Source organism: Vombatus ursinus, unplaced genomic scaffold, assembly GCF_900497805.2.
Source record: "Vombatus ursinus unplaced genomic scaffold, bare-nosed wombat genome assembly UNPS02011431.1, whole genome shotgun sequence".
NCBI classification, from domain to species: Eukaryota; Metazoa; Chordata; class Mammalia; order Diprotodontia; family Vombatidae; genus Vombatus; species Vombatus ursinus.
Window position 1 is genome coordinate 2529700 of NW_020951209.1, and position 17801 is coordinate 2547500.

The 17801-nt window shown below is 40.4% G+C and overlaps 1 protein-coding gene across 1 annotated transcript; it reads right to left on the minus strand.

Moving 5' to 3' along the window:
- Positions 1-212: 212 nt before the first annotated feature.
- DDX47 (DEAD-box helicase 47) lies at positions 213-17440 on the minus strand. The gene is made up of 12 exons (XM_027856466.1): positions 17337-17440; positions 15782-15875; positions 7244-7432; positions 6967-7038; positions 6628-6746; positions 3926-3997; positions 3714-3830; positions 2668-2814; positions 1951-2088; positions 1268-1338; positions 805-934; positions 213-529 (listed from the first exon to the last, which is right to left on the minus strand). Exons 1-12 carry the CDS (start codon positions 17424-17426, stop codon positions 386-388), a joined length of 1383 nt encoding a protein of 460 aa, XP_027712267.1. The 5' UTR covers positions 17427-17440; the 3' UTR covers positions 213-385.
- Between the last annotated feature and the right edge of the window lie 361 nt (positions 17441-17801).

Genomic DNA, 17801 nt, shown 5'->3' on the forward strand with positions numbered 1-17801 from the left:
AATGGGACACCTGGGTAGAGATTTCCAGAATTCCCACTGATGATGTGTGATTGGAGTTCTAGACAGATTAGGCCTGATTGTGCAGACCTGGGAATCATCAGGGAAGGCAGGGAGAAGGGGAAGGAAGGGGAGGGAAGAAGTGTATCCTGCTCAGGTCACAATAACAGGAGCTTAAAGTTGTGTGTGGCACAGCAGTAAACAGTAATCAGCCATTTTGAAAAAAAAATATTCTGTAATAAAATATCAGCAAACAGAGAATTAGCACTTGTGCAGTTAACCAGAGTCTTGGTTCGGGCTTCAAAAGTTTCAATCTGAAGAATATTGTTGGCAGGGTTCCTTTCTTGATTAAGTCCTCTTTTACCAAAAATGTATCAACAACAAGTCTTTACGAATGTGGCCGCTGGCCCTTCCTTTTCTTCATTTTCCCCCCAGCAACCTTGTTCCTTACACCCATAGCATTTTCTGTGTCATCATTGCCATCTTTATCTTCTCTCAAACGTTTCCTCTTCTCTCCTTGCTCCCTCATCTCCTACAAAAAAAGCAGAAAAGATGCTACATTTGCATTCTAATTACCTCACAATCTTCCCTGATTAATTATTATTTAAAAAAAAAAGCCCTCCATTTTTCATCCCTCCAAGGAAAAAATCCCAGGTGGGTAACATTTCTAAGGACGAATCTTTGCCTAGACCTGCAGCTTTGAGGCCACAGGCTCCCCACTCCTGGTCGAGAATTTCTTCACTAAAGGATGAGACCAGGCTTGACACATATTGAAGTCGGAAGAGAAAAAGAGACAAAGTTCCACACCATTCGGGCAAATCTCTGGGCTTCAGCCACTCGCTCTGTCAGCAGCATGACCTCTTCTTCCGGAGTTGGAAAGGCAGGAAGTTTCTTCCCAATTAGATGTTCTATACGCTGGTAGAGTTCCACATCATACCTGCAGCAAAAAAAAAAAAAAAAAAAAAAAAAAAGGAAATTGGTATGACTTTGGATCATCTGATACTCAAAATTCACTCCAAAGTCTAATAATCTGTTTCTCGGTTCCAAGTACAAGCCAAATAAAAATCCCTTGCAATGCCCATGAGAATGTTTACCTTCTTTCCTTGTGATAACAAACATACCACCCATCTATAAAGGCACATGTGCATGTAAGATTCTCTGCTTCTCAAAGAGATTAAGAAATTAAATGGATGCTTCAATTATTCCCAAAGCAGAAGGAAAAGTACAAGTTCTCTGGTTCTAGGGGCCGAGGGAAAGTAGGATCACTTACTGTGTGACAAAGGTGATTGACTTGCCAGAGCGCCCAGCTCGAGCTGTCCGACCCACTCGATGGATGTAATCCTTTAAGAAAAAAAAAAAAGAACTTTCATCAAAAGCAAAAATTACACCAGCACTGGGGAAATAAATGTGATAGCATGAAGCCAGGTCTAAGAAAAACACTGCCAGACTGTCTAATCCCAAATGAGGAGAGAAAGGAGAGTCCCTATTACAAAAGGGCCAACTGGCTTGGGACTGTGTCCAGACCCAACATCTACTTAGTCTTTCTTGGTTCTTCATAAAGTCATTATAAGAGCCCCATTTTCTCTTCTTTTTTGCATGATGACAATCTATAAATTATGTCCAAGACTATGAGAAACTGAAAATCCCAAACTACAATCTAACATTTTGCTTGCTCCTCTAAAGAAATGGTGATTGACTGAAGCTAGCATGTATGAAACCCTCGCTGACTCACTCTTGTACCCGAGCAATAAGCATTCTCCAACCATGACCCTGACGACCTGTTTTTTAGCACATAGTAAGCACTTAATAAATGCCTATTGACCTGACTTGGCCTTTTCTTGCTGTCCAACTGTTCTTTTCCTATTTTTTAACATTCATTCATAGGGAAATCAGAAAATATTTCCCTTTAGAAACATGTTATTTAACCTGCAGCAGCAAGTCAACAGAACTTGCCTTGGAATGGGTGGGGATGTCAAAGTTGACTACGACATCCACATGGGGAATGTCCAGACCTCGACTTGCGACATCAGTGGCAAGCAGAATGGATCTTGCTTTTGCCTTGAATTTATTAAGAGATCCCAGGCGTTTATTCTGGAAGAATGAAAAAAAAAGACATAAGATTATGTGAGTGACAAGAAAAAAGAATGTGACACTGGGAAACATAAACAGAAGCACAGAACGTAAGCAGCAAGTAGAAATCAACTTAGTATATACCAATGTGATACAAGGGGTGGTTTGTATAGAGTAGGGAAAAGGGAAGGGGAAAAGTTAGTGGAAAGTGACAAGGATTAAACAAGAGGAAGAAAAAGGCACCTACAATAGAAGAAAGCATAAACATTTAAAAATAAAATAAAATTCAGAAGGGAACACAACCAAGGGAATTTTTTCTACCCTCTTGTTAATATTTAATATACACTTAATAGGAACAAACTGTACATAACATTAGACTAGTTTCACATCCAATCTCATTTTGGTTCTCTATTAGAAGGTATCTGTAGATGACTAAGAACATTTTTTAAAATCCACCTGAGGAACCTAGAGATCTTAGGAGGGAGCCATGAAGATTTTTTTTTTAAGCAGAAAAATGAAATGGTCAAGCCTGTGTCTTAGGAATATTAATGTGGCAGCTCTATGGAGGACGGATTTGAAGGGGAGAGACTGGAAACATACCTGACTCATCTGTCCATGGAGAGGGATGGCAGTGAATCCAAGATTTCGAAGCAGCAAGGCTGTTCTCTGAGTATTGTTGCAAGTGCTGCAGAATACCATGAAGGAATTTCCTGCTAACTCATTCAGAATATAAACCAGGTAGCTGTCCTAGAGATCACACAAAATGAGACAAGTGGTAAGGACTGGGAAACAAAGTTGATGATTTATATGTTTGAATTGTTGGACAAGAAAACCTCTAATGTCCATCGCCAAATCATATTCCTAAGACTGAAACAGACAAAAGCAGATAGTTGGTTCTTAATTACACCCGAGCTCTCATTCATGAGTGGCAGTGGACAGCAAGGCATCCTGCTTTCCTTTCATTGATTTCTTTAATGGCATCATGAACAACTTACTTTCACGTATAATCTAGCAATAGAGAGGGACATCGTTAGAAATTTCCTTCCCAGTAATCTTATTCAGGTACCAGGAAAGGCCTTTTAAATCAAAATATGGAAATAACCTTTTCTTCCTCTAGGCATTTCAAGCCACACAATAACCTCAGAAAGAGAAGCTAACTTTACTAAAACCAGTATATTGTATTTGTAAGAGGTGATGTTATCAGGGCAGCTAGGTGACGCAGTGGAAAGAGCACTGGCCCTGGATTCAAGAGGACCTGAGTTCAAATCTAGCCTCAGACACATAACACTCACTAGCTGTGTGACCCTGGGCAAGTCACTTAACCCCACTGCCTCGCCCCCCCCCCCCCAAAAAAAGAGGTGATGTTATCTATAACCAGCACTGAGTGGGGAGAAGTAGAGTCAGCATCACGATGGGTGGCTGGTCAGTTTTCGACATTTCTTCTTGAACTGAGATTTTCTTATTTTGTCCTAACTGCTCCCAATGCGAAAATCTAAGTATAAAATGCATTCCAAAGCCAAATACAAATTACTCTGCAATTTAGAAGTGCCTATATTACAATATCTATCCACTGAGCATGGATCATCAAAAATTAACAATTTATCAGCGCTAAAAAACTAGGGGGACAGAAGGACAGAAATAGAGACCTTAAATTTGGAGGGAATAAAGAGGTAATATTGTTGTAGCTTCTCAACAGTCTGGTATTTGGAAGACACAGCACATTTCACAGGATTCTTTAGAGCTGCTCGCTGAAGTTTTTGCACCTGAAAAAATAAAATCAAAATTACTAACTCTGATTCCTGCCCTCAAGGCTACTTTACGAGTCAATTCATGGGTAAATATGAGAAACAAGACTCACCTTCTTGGTCATGGTAGCAGAGAAGAGAAATGTTTTACGATCTCGGGGAATTAGTTTCAGAATCTTGTCAACCTACAGTACAATTAAAGAAGAATGTGAATTTAGCTCCTGGCCTGCACAGCAGTTCATAATTGTCTTCTCACAAGTGCTGGGACCAAGTAGTTGGGAAAAAAAGGAGGTGGAATACACGACCAACATCATATTTGAGTTTTGGTCATTAGAGAAAAGAAAATAATAAATAAATGGCTACTAGAGTTTATCTATGAAAGAAAACAAAAACAATATGCACATATCTGCTCAATGACAATTAGAGAGGTTATGACTTAGAGAAAGAAGTTCCTATCAGGAATATCTGGATTCAAAACCTGCCTCTGACGTTTGCTACTTGTTTGACCATCAGTTGTTCGGTCTACCAGTCATGTCTTCAGGACCAACTATCCATGGGGTTCTCTTGGCAAACAGTGATTTGCCCTTTCCTTCTCCAGTGGACCCAGTGGATCCTTCTGTCAAGCAATCACAGGTTAAGTGATTTGTTCGGCACCACAGTTATCATTAGCCTCAGTTTCCTCATTTATAAAATGAGGATAATAATATATTTCACAGTAGTATGAACCTTATTGAGTTGTGAAGCCCAAAATGCAATAATGTATTTGAAGCACTTTGCAAACATTAAAATACAATACAAAAAAAAACCTGTTGAGACATTTTCTCTCCTCTTTATACCCTCTTTGTGATTTCATCAACTTCCAAGAGTTTAATTTTGATCTCTATGTATATAACTCCCAGAACCAGTGTCTCCTCTGAGCATCAGTCCTAAACCACTGTCATGTAGGTATATCAAATTGTTCCAGAGATGATTCAGCTCAACATGTACAAAATACGACTCATTATTTTTTCTCCAAAACCCATTCTCCTACCAAATTTCCCTATTTCTGTGCAAGACACCACCATTCTTGCAAGCTCCCAGATTCATAACTCCAGCTTTATTCTCAACTCCTTATTCTCTCTCAACCAGTATCTCCAATCAGTTGCCAGATCTTACCATTTCTAATTCCACAATGGTTCTCACACCTGATCCCTCAGTTCAGGCCCTCCTCACCTGTCCCCTAGATGACTACAATGGCCTCCTAACTGGTCTCCTGATTCATCTCTTTCCATTTCAGTCTACCCTACTCACTGCTGAAAAGGAGATTTTCCTTAAGCACAGATCTGAATGTGTCACTCCCCTACTCAATAAATCCCAATGGCTTTCTATTGCCTCTTGGATCAAATGTAAATTCTTTTTTTTTTTTTTTGGTGAGGCAATCAGGGTTAAGTGACTTGCCTAGGGTCACACAGCTAGTAAGTGTCAGGTCTGAGACTGGATTTGAACTTAGGTCCTCTTGACTCCAGGGCCGGTGCTCTATCTACTGCGCCACCATGCTGCCCCCAAATGTAAATTCTTTCGGTTAGCTTTCAAAGCCCTTCACAACCTGGCCCCAACATATCTTTCCAATCTCTCTATACACCACTCTCTCCCCAATCCTACATTTTATAATCCAGTCAAACTATGTTTCTTACACCCAGCACTCCATCTCGTGACTGCTGGGTTTTTTAATAGCCAACCTTGGTGTCTGGAATGCAGTCCTTCCTCACCTCTACCTCAAAGAATAACTATCGTTTCCTTCAAGATAGCAACTCAAGAAATCTTCTCCATGAAGTCTTTCCTGATCCTGCCCACTGCTAGTGCCCTCCATCCATCTCTAACTACTTTGCATTTAACTGCCTTACATTTATTTTGTATTAGTTCTATATATAATTATGTAAGTATGTGTTGTCTCCCCTAATAGAATGTAAGCCCTCTGAGAATAGAGAATATTTAATATTTTGGTATTGTCTCCTTGGTGCCTTTGTTGACTAACTGATTAACTGCGAAAGTCACCAAAAAGAAAGAACTCAGAAAAAACCTCAGCCAGCACATATTTCATCACCTGAACAGCTGAAGAGGCATGCATGGTCTCTAGATCTTTCATATTTTTCCCTGCCTAACTGCCTTATACAAGGTGGTCTAAAAGTCTATTTAAGATAGTAAAGCTTTAAACCGCACTAAGACTTTTGGGCTACACTGTAATAATTCACTTTATATTTATTCTATATATACTTATCTATTTGTTGCCATACATCCTAGAATGTAAGCTCCGTGAGAGTAGGAATTGTTTCAAATTTTATATCTTCAATGCCTAGCACAGTGCCTGACACATAGTAGGTGCTTAAGAAGTATTTATCAATGGGAGATATAATGGTTACCAAGCACATTAAGATGTAATAATTAGGTAAAAGAAGAGATTCTCCAGACTGTGTCTAAAAAGTCTTAAACAAAATGTAAAAGGAAATATGGTCAATATATTTCTCAACATAAACATACACAAATGGCCAGAGTACTATTATGAGGCTAAATCCTAAGAGAAATAAGAAAGCTAAAATATTTTCAATTTGGAAGAGGAAAAAAGGTAACAGAAATAACAAAGATTCAAAATTGGGTGGACTGGGAACACAGAACCTAGTACACTACTCTAGATACAACAAGTGTTTAATTTCATATATATATATATATATATATATATATATATATTTTTAAATTCAGGGCTTTTGTCCTAAGTGCCTGACTTCTTCATTACCCCTTCTTCACTTCAGAAGGGGTAATAAACTACAAGTAAACCCACCTCTGTCTCAAAGTCCATATTTAATATTCGGTCTGCTTCATCCATGACCAAGTATTTGAGGGCTCGCAAGTTGAAACCTTTTGTGTTTTCCAAGTGGTCAATCAGGCGGCCAGGTGTTGCTACCAAGAAAGGTTTGAAGAAAAAAAAATGAGTAAATCCAAGAAAATCAAAAGAGAATGAAGACAATTAACTGTACCACACAAAAGAATTCAAAGGGACAAAGACTACAATAATCTTGAAATTCCTCAAGGTCCCAAGAAAATAACAGACTCCCCCCCCTCCACCATCATCACCACCTCATTTCACCACTAGTAGTGTCTTACAAATTGAGCAACTTACCTATTATCACATGTGGTTTTTTAGCCAAGGCCAAAGACTGAGACATGCTATCAATTCCACCCACAATTACAGCTAAAGAAGAAAAGAATATGAAGTTAGTACAAGAAGAAGCTCCATGGTTAATTTTAAATTGATCACAACTGATTCCCTAATATTTTATCAGCTACTCAAGGCTATAACCTAATATGAAATTAGTATTTTCTCCCATTATCGTTTTTTACACCCTTTCAATCTGTCCTGTAACCCTTACTATTATGACTCTTCTTTGTTCACTCACCACATTCAACTCCAATGGAAGACCCCAAGGCTTCAAACTGCTCTGAGATCTGAAAGGCCAGTTCCCGAGTTGGGGTGAGAACCAGAGCAAAAAACCGTTGTGGTGTCTCTAGCAAAGCATTTAGGATGGGCAGAGCAAAGGCCCCTGTTTTTCCAGAGCCTGTTTCTGCCAGACCAATGATATCACGACCTACAAGAAAAAAAGACAATAGTTTAAACTTTAGTTTGTAGATAAAAGAATTTTAGCTCTGCTTCAGAAAGTTTGTTAGTTTACATGCTAAGGAATGATTTACCTCTGTCCAAACAAGGTAATGCTCAGACTGTGGATTACCCAGGTCTCTTATTTATGTTTTTTTCCTAGAAGTAGCTATCATAAATGTTCTCTGATTATTACATCATAGAACTTTACTTGAAGATTATCTAACACAAAAGTGTCAAACAGGCACAACACTCCCAAGTACAGCCCAAACTAGATTAAAATGTAGATGGAAAATAGTGAACAAAAGAAATAAAAATGTAATAGAATATAGATAATTAGTACGCTGTCTTCTAAGTCAACAGGCTGCCCACAGGGATGTATGGTTTAAAGGCCCTATTTATATTTGAGTTTGCCACTACTAATCTAGTATAACTTTCCAATGAATGTGAGAATCAATCCCCTCCATATTTTTGGCAGATGATCATCCAGCTTCTGCTTGGATACTTATATTGACCAGGAACTCACTCCAATACATTTTAGACAACTTTAATTATTAGAAATTTTTACCCATGAAACCCAAATCTGCCCTCCTAAAACTTTCACTCACTACATCTATTAATGCTCTAGAGCAGAGGTCAGCAAAGTAGCCAAAAAGTGAAATCCCAGTTCCATCTGGTTTTTAGTGCAACCTCATTGAAAAAAAATAGCCATAGTTTCTCTAGATCTATAAAAAGTAAATCCAAATCCACCTCTACATAACATCCCTTAAATATTTTTTAAAAATCATAATATTCCAGCTAACTTTTTTCTTTTCAAGGATGAATACCCGTAGTTCTTCAACTGTTCTGCATATCACCTGATCTCCAAACCCTTCACATTCCAGTTATAGTCCTCTAGAAGCCCTCTAGGTGGATGACAACCCTCTTCATATATGGTAATATTTATGGCATAATATCAAATATGGCATATATTAGAACTTAACACAGCATTCCAGATGTACTCTGGTCAATTCAATTAAAGACATATGCAAAATACTGTGGATACAAAACTGAAATAAGACATAGCTATTACTTTCTAGGAGCTTACAAATTAATAGAACGTAGTCACAAATTACTATGGTAGAACGTGAGAAGGGCAAAGCAGAGTTCAACAGACAAGGAAGAAAGATTATGAAGAGAAAGATGGTGGAAGGATTCCTGGAGGTGGCACCTGGGCTGGACTTGGAAGGGAAGTATTTCAATAAGTGGAAGAACGGAAAGGAGAACCTATTCAAGTCTGGAGTACACAGAGAGAACAAGATGAGAATGAGAAACAATGAGTAGTCCATGGTCTAATGCCCCTGGACATGAGTAGCGAGAAATGAGACTGGGAAGGTAAACTGAAGCCAGACTGCAGACAGCCCTGAAGGACCAGATCAGGAGTCTATAATCAGTACACAATAGGAACTCACTGTTTTTAAGCAGAGGAGTAACAATAAAGGGGAGGGGTAGTGTGAACAAGAAATTTAATTCAATTCACCTCAACTGACATTTAGAAAGTATCTACTAGAAACACCAAGATAAAAATGAAATAGTCCTTACCCTAAAGAATCCAACTGATGGATGCACCAGGTATAATGACAAGTAAATTAATATAGGGTAATCTGAGGAGAAAGAAAGCTGCTTGGGGGAGGGGGAGTGCAGAATAGGGAAGGCTTCACGGAGGCAGTGAGATGAGCTTAGCCCTTTTAGGAAGTAAGGATTTTTTTATAGAGTTAGAAAAAATAATAACAAGATTCATTTGGAAGAACAAAAGATCCAGAATATCAAGGGAACTAATGAAAAGAAATGCAGGGAAAGGTGGCCCAGCAATTCCAGATCTTAAATTGCATTATAAAGCAGCAATCATCAAAACTGCTTGGTACTGGCTAAGAAACGGAGTGGTGGATCAGTGGAATAAGTTAAATATGCAAGACACAGTAGTCAATGACTATAGTAATCTATTATTTGATAAACCCAAAGACCCCAGCTTCTGGGATAAGAACCCAATCTTTGACAAAAACTGCTGGAAAAACTGGAAAAGAGTATGGCAGAAACTAGGCATAGACCAAAATCTCACACCACATACCAAAATAAAGTCAAAATGGGTTCATGATCTAGATATAAAGGCTGATACTATAAGCAAACTGGGAGAGAACGGAATAGTTTACCTATCAGATCTATGGAGAACAGAAGAATTCATGACCAAACAGGAGATAGAGAACATTACGAAAAGCAAAATGGATAATTTTGATTACATTAAATTGAAAAGTTTTTGCACAAACAAAGCCAATGCAACAAAGATTAGAAGGAAGGTAGAAAATTGGGAAAGAATTTTTACAACCAGTCTGTCTGATAAGGGCCTCATTTCTAAAACATAGAGAAAATTAAGTCAAATTTATAGGAATATAAGCCATTCCCCAACTGATAAATGGTCAAAGGATATGAACAGACAGTTCTCAGATGAAGAAATTAAAGCCATCTATAGTCATATGAAAAAATGCTCTAAATCACTATCGATTAGAGAAATGCAAATCAAAACAACTCTGAGGTACCGCCTATCAGATTGGCCAACATGACAAAACAGGAAAATGATAAATGTTGGAGAAGATGTAGGAAAATTGGAACATTAATGCATTGTTGGTGGAGTTGTGAAATGATCCAACCATTTTGGAGAGCAATTTGGAACTATGCCCAAAGGGCTATAAAAATGTGCGTACCTTTGATCCAGCAATAGCACTTCTAGGGCTAAATCCCCAAGAGATCATACAAATGGGAAAAGGACCCACATGTACAAAAATATTCATAGCAGCTCTTTTTGTGGTGGCAAAGAATTGGAAATTGAGAGTATGTCCATCAATTGGGGAATGGCTGAGCAAGTTGTGGTATATGAATGTAATGGAATACTATTGTGCTATAACAAATGATGAACAGGCTGACTTCACAAAAACCTGGAAAGACTTGTATGGTCTGACGCTGAGTGAAGTGAGCAGAAATCAAGAAAACGTTGTAAACAATAACAGACACATTGTACGATGACTAATATTTATAAACTTAACCCGTCCCAGCAATACAAGGATCTAAGACATCTCCACGGGCCTTGTGATGGAAAATGCTATCCACATCCAAAAAAAGAACTATGGAAGTTGAATTGCTATTTTTTTTCTCTTTTGTTGAGCTTTGTTTCCTCTTTCTGATGGTTCCTCCTATTGGTTTTAATTTTTACTTACAACATCACTAATGTGAAAATATGTTTAATAGGAGTGTAAATGTATAGCCTATATCAGACTGTGCGCTATCTTGGGGAAGATGGTGGGGAGGAAGGGGGAGAAAAATTTTAAACTCAAAAGCATATGGAAGTGATTATTGATAAATCAAAATAAATCAGTAAAAAAATCACAAAAGAAAAAATAAAGAGGTAAGGATTTTAAGCAGCAGAGATAAAGGGGAACATTACAGGCAAGAAGGGCCACTTGGGCAAAGACCCTCAAACAGGAGATTTCAGCTGCAGCAACCAGCTAGTGAAGCTAACTTGGCTAGAATGTAGGGTACAGAGCAGGGAAGATAGGAGGAAGTCAGACCACAGGGCTCTGTGCATGACAGACTCAAGAATTTGAACTTCAATCTAGAGGTAATAAGGAAACACAGAAGAGTTCTGAAGCAAGGAAGAGTGACAGAATCATATCTGCTTTATAACTTTATAACTTCAACTTGGCAGCTAGATGACTGGAGAAAGGAGAGACTAGAAGCAGAAAAAGTCTCTAATTAGAAGATTATTATAATAATCCAGACAAGAGGTCATGAAGGCCTGAAATAGGCTAAGGGCTGTTGCGTGAGTAAAGAAAAGGGAATAAATGCCACAGATGCTGTAGCAGCAGTAGCAGCAGCAGCAGCAACAGCAGTAGTAATAATAGTAGCAGTAATACCAGCTAGTACTTACATAGCACTTTAAGGCTTGGCAAGGCACTTTACAAATTTTATATCATTTTATCCTCACAACAATCCTAGGAAGCAGATGCCATCACTATCCCTATTTTAAGGGTGAGGAAACTAAGGCAGATAGTGATTTTAAGTAAAGTGGCCTGGCTCGGGTCATACAGCTAATAAGTGTCTGAGGCAAAATTTGAACTCAGGTCTTTCCAACCCCAAAGCACTCTATCCACTGTGCCACCTTGCTGCCTTCCTATAAATGTAGAGTCAATGAAATCTGGCAACTGATTGGAAAGAGAGAGAGATAGGAAAGAGTCAAAGATGACTCCAAGGTTGCAAACCTGGGTGGCTGGGATGGTGCCATTAAGAAAATTAAAAGAGAAATTTGGAAGAGGATAGGGATGGGTACAGAAGGCAAGACACAAGCTATTCCATTTTGTACAGGTGGCGTTTGAGATGCCAAGGGAACATCCAAGCAGTTGACAATACAGAAGCGCAACTCAGGCAAGAACTCAGGACTGGCTATAAAGATGTGGGTGTTATCTGTGTAGGAGAGGCAGCAGGGTGAAGCAGCAAAGAGCTGGTACTGGACTTAGGAAAACACCTCTGACGACATACAATGACTGCGTGACCCCAGGCAAGTCATCTAACATCTCAATGTTTTAAGCAACTCTCTAAGACTAAGTTGCAGAGAAGGTGCTGACCAGGACTGGCTGGGGGATCACCGGGGCAATAAGACCCCATAAACGGGAGGGGATGGGATCAAGAACACAAGTAGAGGTTTGGGCCTGGACAAGGAGAAAGGCCACATCCTCCTCAGAAACTGGAAAAAAAGGAAGAGACAAACAGTCTGCTTAAACATTTCTTTTGTCTCCTTCCCACACTTCTCCCTCTCCCTCCTCTTCCTTCTCCCTCCCAATGAAAAGAAATACTGCACAAAACACCTATAACAAATTCACATCGTCAGGTTAAAAAGAAAATCCCCACACTGGCCACATCCAACAGCTCTGTGTCTCATTCTGCTGCTTGGTCCATTGCTTCTCCGGCCCTGCCCTGTTCCTGTCTTTGCTGCCAGGCCCTCTCTCCTCTCCTGCTCCTGCTCACTCCTCTGGCGGTTCTGGAGAGAAGTCACTGTCATTTCTCAGTGGATTTATGGTGTGGACTTCAAGGCTTTTCTGGAGTAGGCATGTGCCTCCTTCTTGGCTGGAAGGCCCAATGATCTTTCAAATGCCAGAACGGATGGTCTTTTCTCAGTTCATCACCTTTCTGCTGCATATGACACTGATGAACACCACCCTGATACTCTCTCCTCAGCATACTTTGCTGGACCCTCATGCGTATCATGCTGCCTGTGTCTGTACCCCAAGACCATAACCAAGGCCCTCTTCACTCCTCTCCATTCTTGGTGGCCTCTTCAGCTTTCCTGAGTTGAATCATCACATCCATGCTGACAACAACCAGATCTAAATATCCTGCCCCAGTCTCTCCCTTGTTCTTCATTCTCACATCACCAACCACTTATTGGACATTTCAAACTTTCCTATCCATTACCTTTCCCTCCAAACTCACTCCTGTTCCAAACCTCCTGAGCTCTTCTCCTTGGTTTCAACTCTGCCAACATCCTGCCCCAGCCCTTTACCCTTACCCCTCCTTTTTAGCTTACTTTTGGGCACTATCTTTGCCTTTAGATCAGACCTGCACAACTTGGCAGCAAGTAGGGGTCAAAATTAAAATAGGCTGAACTTTTTGGGGCCACAGATAGATTTTCAGCTGCTCACTTTCCAAGTAAAGGTATAATTAATGATTAAACTATTTCTCAAAAACACTTTTTTTATATGGACATAATCCAGAAACTGCAATCAGCAAACACTTCTTTATGAAGTCACCTTCAGTAAAAGACTTCCCAGTAGCAGCAATTTCTTTAGAAATTTGAAAACTAACTTTAGTAGCCGCCTCATTTTCTGAGTTTAGTCTCTTGAAAAACTGTTGTTCCCCACTGAGATTTTTTCAAAAATTTGGACACTTTAATTTGTTTTTCATTGGTGTCCAATTTGCTTAAGTCAGGATGTGATGATTCGAAATGGCAATGAAGATTGCATTCCTTCAGAACAGCTATTACTTCTCAGCAAACAAGGCACAATATTTTGTTTCTCGTGTAATAAGCACCTATTTGTCCACTCTGGATTGTTTAATCAGAACTCTATGTTCTGATTTTCTGTTTCTTTTTATCACCCCTTTTACAAAGTCATCCCAAAAACTTTAATGTTAGAACCAAAAAATCTCCACAGCAACTGCTCACCCACAAAGAAATACTGAACTGAGTGTCTGACCTTGGAGAGAGCGCCAGATGTTCACGTAACCTGGAGGGAGGGGAAGAAGCCCTCATGCTGTTGCCACTCGTTGAATAGTGGGCGTCAGCTGCATGGGCGCATGGCTACACTCACTTCGTCCCTGTTCAACACCAGTAACGACCAAAAACACATCGAAAAGATAGACTCTCCCTTCTCTCAGAGTGAAGACAGATTGATGATAGTTGGTTGCCAGGGGTCACGTGACAAACAGGAGGGAGTGGTCTGTGGCGACCTCTACATTTTTCAGGGCCACCCAAAAATCTTTGGGCTGTAGGTTGGGCAGGCCTGCCTTAGACTGCAAGCTCCTGAAGTGCAAGGATTGTCTTTCCTCTTCTTATTTGTATCCCCAGTGCTTAGCACAATGACGGGCACATAGTAGGTGCTTAATAAATGTTTAGTGACTATTGTTGTTTGTCCTTCATTGGAGGGCGATGTCTTGACTTGTGGATTTAAGTGAGGCACAGCTGTGCAAAGTCATCAGCCTCACTGTCTTCTCCAGGGTCATCTGAGTCCAGTGACAAGACATAGATCAGGACGACTGGAGATGACTCCAGATGGAGTGGGAGACTTTGGCCTTTTTAAGCTAAGGTCTTTCCCAGGTCTCAGTTTGTCTGAAGTAATACCCATTCAGGGATTTAAGGCTAAGTAAGAATTAAGGCAAAAGATACCCTAGTTTGCCTACTAAAAATACATATATATATACACATATATATATAAGAATTAAGGCAAAAGATGGCCTAGTTTGCCTACTAAAAAAAAACTGTATCTCAAACTGGGAGGGGAAGATCTTCAGGGTTTCTGGCCAGAACAGTGACTACTGACTGTTACTGTTAAGGGCATCACCAGTCAACCAATTTTATAATCTCAATGTCATCAACTCCTCTCCCTCTCTTACCCCACATCAATTACCAAATCTTGTCATTTTTTCCTCAACAACATCTCTTGCATATATTTCCTTCTCCCCACTCACACAGCCACCACCCTAGTGGAAGATCTCATCACCTCTTGCCTAGACTACTGCAATAGCCTCCTAATTACCCTTGGGCCCAAGTACCAAACTCCCCCCAAAGCCCTCCTTTGAAGAGGCAGAAATTGGACTTTCAGCCCACTCCACTTTACATCTGCTTCTCTGCCTGGTTGCCACTCCATGGAACAAGATGCCCCAATACCAGGTATAACCAGATGCTCCCCACCTTTCTTGCCTACTTTTATGTACAGTCTCCCCCCATTAGACTGTAAGCTCCTTGAGGGCTGAGCCTGTCTTTTTCTTAGTTGTATTCCCAGTACTTAGCACAGTGCCTGGCACATAGTAGGTGCTTAATAAATGTTTATTGAATTGAATTGAAAATGTTACCCCTCTGCACAAAAATATTCAGTGGTTCCCTACTTACTACTAAGCAGAATTCAAATTCCTTTACCTGGTACTCAAGGCCCTCCACAATCTGCTGCCACCCTACGTTTCCAGTCTTTTCTCACTCTCTGTGGAATATAAACTACAGGGAAGTCAGGTGACTTTCCATTACCATAAAAAAAGGAGTACCCTCTCACCTCCATGCTTTTGTCCATGCTGTCCCCTATGCCAGGCGTGTCATTCCTCCTCCACTAGGACTAGGAATTCTCACCCATCTCTTCATCTGCCACCTTTCCTGTGAAACTTTCCTTGATCCTCCTTGTTAGTAATGATCATCTCCCCCAAACCTCATTTAGTATTTTCTTTTGTAATTATATAATGTAGTTGTCAAGTAACATCTATTGCAGTTTTTTGAGTTTGCACCTCTTCCTCCAACTAGACTGTAAAAAGTGTCTCTTCTAAACTTTGTATACCACCAGCCACCTAGCCTGCTCTGTATACATACTATAAAATACATAAGATTACTAAAGAAATCAATTATTTTAAAATAAAATTACCCAAGATTTTTAATAACAAGCCCACAGATCTCACATTAAGAATCCCTGTATTAAGAGAGGGAACAATCTGACCTAGGCGCCTTCCTTTCTGTGTTGTTTTCTGTCATCTATTGTATATTTTCATTTTAACTTACCTTCCAGTGCCATGGGAATAGCTTCAATCTGGATTTTGGTTGGCGTCTTCCATCCCAACTGGTCACAGGCATCACACAACACTTCTGTCACACCCTTTGAGTTCAGAGAAAAGAAATCTCAGCTTTTGCCCGCAAAACTCTTTTCCTTCCTGTACATTTAGCTTAGCAAGGTATCTCTTTAGTCACTCAACAAGCATTTATTAAGCACCTATTATGTGCTAAGTGCTGGGGATACTAAAAAAGGCAAAAAACAATCCCTGCTCTCAAGGGCCTCACAATCTGATGGGGGAGACAACATGTAAAAAAGTACATACGAACATCTGTGTATGCACATTTTATAATACGTGTGTATATACACACACGGGACAAATTGTGAATTTATCCAATATGTATCCTCATGTGAATAATACCTTATGTACATACACTGGAAAAATTGAGGATTTATCCAATAAGTGTTCTTACATTCATACCCTATGTACACATATAAGATAAAATTTGGATTTATCACTATGCATTCTTATATTATATCCTATATACATACGTAGGCTAAATTGTGGGGTTTTCCTATATGTATTCATATATATGCCATAGACACATATAGGATACATTGTAATTTTTCCTCAGGCTGCAAGGTAGCATAATGGATGGAACACAGGTCCTGGAATCAGGAAGACTCCTTCCTGAGTTCAAATTCAGCCTCAAACACTTAGCTGTGTAGCCCCTGGGCAAGTCACTTAACCCTGTTTGCCTCTGGTTCTTCATCTGTAAAATGAGCTACAGAAGGATATGGTAAACTACTCCAGGAACTGCCAAAAAAAAAAAAAAACCCAAATGGGGTCATGGGAAGAGTCAGACACGACTGAAAAAAGACTTAAGAACATTCTTCACGTATGTCATATAGAGGTGGTGTGTGCATAGAGATACTGATAGATATGTGTGTATGAAAATTCATACAGGATAATTCTGTAATTTATCTCATACATCTAGGATAATTCTGCAGTTTACCTCATATATACATACATATATATGTATGTGTATATGTATATGTATACATACACATCTAGATACAGCCATCCTAAAGAGGTGAGAGGTGTGCATGCAACCCTTTCCCAGGTGTGGACACGGGCCTGTCCTTCCCCTTCAGAAAGGCTGCTGATGCCCACGCAGGTGGTGGCCCTCCGCAGCCTGGGTCGAGCTCGGAAAGCCACATCTCCTCAGGCTCAAAGACCGAGGAAGCTGGTGCTGACCTGGGCCAAGGACTGAGACGAGGGGCTTGTACCAGGCACAATGCCTGTACGCTGTAACTGCTTAATAAATGTTTATGAACAGACTACCCAGTCCAGTAGTGCAGCACACAGGAGGCGCTTAATAAATGTTTCCGCCCTGACTGCCCAGCCCACTACCTGGCACACTGCAGGCGCTTAAATGTTTGTGGTCTGACTGCCCGATCCTTCCAGCCTGAAATGCGTAGGTTCCCAGACTGATCTAGGAGCTGGTTATGTAAAAATAAAAAAGGAAAAATTAATAAATAAAAGCGACCCACCCCCGCCCTTACCAGGTCTTTAAATGTTTTAGTCTCCTGAACCTCGGCCTCCTTTGGATCCGACGAGCAGGTAGCAGAACCGCACTCCGTGGCCGCCGCCATGTTGAGCTTGCGCTCGAAGGCTACGGGCGCTGCACGGAATCCTGGGAAATGTAGTTCCACTTCCTTCTCGGCCTCCGTCTTCCCTCCCCTCCCTACCCCCACCCCACCCTCGCACGGAATCCTGGGAAGAGTAGTTCCTTGTTCCTTCTCAGCCTCTGGCTTCCCTCCCCTCCCTACATCTTACCCCACCCCCCAATGCGGAATCCTGGGAAATGTAGTTCCCTGTTCATTCTCAGCCACCGTCTTTCCGGGTGCTGCCTGATGATTAGTTTGCTCTAAGGGCACAGCCCACTTGGGAAGAAGGTTTGTCGAGGGCCGTTCCTGTCTCTAAAGCTTTTTTTTTTTTAAGTGAATTGAAGGATCCCCACAGAGTGA

Excerpts from the sequence above, each read along its gene's own strand:
- DDX47 (XM_027856466.1), bottom strand. The coding sequence starts at position 17,426 with ATGGCGGCGGCCACGGAGTGCGGTTCTGCTACCTGCTCGTCGGATCCA. Across the intron at positions 1,339-1,950 it reads ACATCCCCACCCATTCCAAG|GATTACATCCATCGAGTGGG; the intron begins GCAAGTTCTGTT and ends TTTTTCTTAAAG. Across the intron at positions 530-804 it reads CCCAGAGATTTGCCCGAATG|GAGATGAGGGAGCAAGGAGA; the intron begins GTGTGGAACTTT and ends CTTTTTTTGTAG.